The following is a 2,110-nucleotide window of genomic DNA, read 5'->3' as shown; positions in this document are numbered from 1 at the left end:
CGCGCGGCCGCGCCCGCGGGCCCCCAGCCTCGCGCCGCTTGGTCGCTCCCCTCTCCGCCGGCCCTAGCGCGTTAGCGGCCGGGAGCTGTGGTTTAGGGTTGGGTGTTTCGGTGGACGCCGCTCTTGGGAGAACCGCCTCCCCAAGTTGCAGCCCCGAAATCCGGTTGCAACCGCTGGCAGCGCGTCCGCTGGTCTGGCACCGGCCTGGCTGCAGCGTCATATATTCTACATCTCCACCCCGGGACACCCACCAACCCCCCGTGCCCCCGCTCCCCTCCCTGCCTCCCTCCGCGCCGCCCCCTACTCGCTTGGGGTTTTCTAGGGCCGGCCTCTGAATCTGGAGCTTCGGCCGCAGCACGCAAGCGCGCGACATCAGTACCCTGGGGGCGGACTCAGCTGGGCCCCGAGAGTTGCGGGGACACGGGGAGGAGGTGGGTGAGACTGGGGCAGCTTTAGGGATTGCACCCTGGCGCATTTCTTCAGAAGTTGCCCCCACCCCAACCCAGCGCCACTGAAACCACGTTTAATCTTTCTCCACTCTAAGGAACTTTTGCTGTGCAATCAGCCGTGACTCAACTTTTTGAAGTTTAAATTCAGTCGTCCCCCCGCCCCCAATTATTTTTCCTTGCCAGAGTTTCAAAGTGAAGAAACTGTTTCCACCCTCAATGCAGTGCCAGGAGGATTGTGTTAAAATTGGTTTTGAAAATCTCTAGTCACCAAAAGACGAGTATAGGTGGGGAATGAAACCAAACAAACCAACCAACCCACTGCGGTGGAGACCATTCCAACTCACAGCAATGCTATAAGACAGAGTAGAACTGCCCCCACAGAGTTTCCAAGGCTGTGAATCTTTAAGGAACTCCTGGAGCCGGGATGAGTTCGAACCAATCAGGCACTTTTAACTACTGCACCACCGTGGCTCCTCGTGTGGGGAAAAAACTGGTAAAATTAAGGAACACAGACCAAAGTTGTTTACTAACAGAAGTAGAGAGACACACCAGAGGAGGGGAGCGGATTGGGTTGCTAAGTGGGAAAGGTTTTCTTTCACTGACCTCACTTGAGTTACAGGATGTCAAAAGAGACATCCTCAAGGCCTCAAGTCCTTGTGATAGAAGCATGCTAATGTCTTATTACTGACCTCACTTGAGTTACAGGATGTCAAAAGAGACATCCTCAAGGCCTCAAGTCCTTGGATAGAAGCATGCTAATGTCTTATTACTGAGCTGGTATAAGCTTTGACTAAATTGTTATATATTTCCGGAGAGAGGGTAATTTTCTGAAAATCCCAAACACGCAATGGACGTTCACTGCTTCTTGCTAATTTTCAGTAGGCTATAACAGGTACTACAGGTGCTTACCAAGATAATTTCTAGAAAACTGGCATATACCAAAGGTCTACTATGTGCAAGGCATTGTAGTAAGTGCGGTGGAAGATGGTAAATCAGGTGGATAGTATAGCATTGTGAAGGAGATAGTATGGGGATACAAATAACACAAAGGCAAGCAGAATGTGACAAGCCATAGAAAAGTAAGATGAATTGCAATGAGATGAAGGGCTAACTCATTTTGGAAGAAGGCAGAGATTAGGGAAAGCTTCTAGGGGAAGTAAGTACAGAAATTGCTCTGTTGAGGAATGTGTTTGACTTCAAAAGGTCATCCACGAGTGCATTTATTCTTATGTCTCAAGAGGGGTTCAACTCCAGATGCATTTCTAGGATGATAAACAGAAGTGTAACTCAATTCCTTGAAGCTCAAAAACGAGGTACACTCTTCCCCAAAATGGTATATGCTCTGTGACATTTCTCCTCAAAATGGTTTTGGAGTTTTATCTTCATTGAAAATCTGCTGAGACAAATATCTCCCTCCCCAATGATCTCTGTAATTGTCCTGGGGAAACTTAGCACTAATGTAGCACTCACCAGGTTGTCACTTACTTTGACATGAAGTAGATTGCATAAGCCTTGAACTGGGTGTTCAGGATACCCATATGGTTTTCTTGGCTATAATCTTTTTAGAAGCAGACTGCCACATCTTTCTCCTGTGAAGCAGGTAGTGGGTTTGAACCTCCAATCTTTCTTTTAGCAACCAAAGGCTTAATCACTGTGCCATG

The 2,110-nt window shown here is 48.6% G+C and overlaps 1 protein-coding gene across 1 annotated transcript in view; it reads right to left on the bottom strand.

Annotated features, from left to right (window-relative positions):
• FGF2 (fibroblast growth factor 2) overlaps positions 1-475 on the bottom strand; it is a 100,185-nt gene extending 99,710 nt beyond the window's left edge. The window contains 2 exon segments of the mRNA XM_042781738.1: positions 4-120; positions 122-475. Coding sequence (XP_042637672.1) covers positions 4-120; positions 122-475 — 471 coding nt within the window.
• Positions 476-2,110: the final 1,635 nt, after the last annotated feature.

Source organism: Orycteropus afer, unplaced genomic scaffold (genome assembly GCF_000298275.1).
Source record: "Orycteropus afer afer isolate SDZICR_OR568_19922 unplaced genomic scaffold, OryAfe1.0 scaffold00162, whole genome shotgun sequence".
NCBI classification, from domain to species: domain Eukaryota; kingdom Metazoa; phylum Chordata; class Mammalia; order Tubulidentata; family Orycteropodidae; genus Orycteropus; species Orycteropus afer.
Note: the sequence above shows the minus strand (reverse complement) of the source record. Positions and strands in the feature narration are given on the sequence as shown.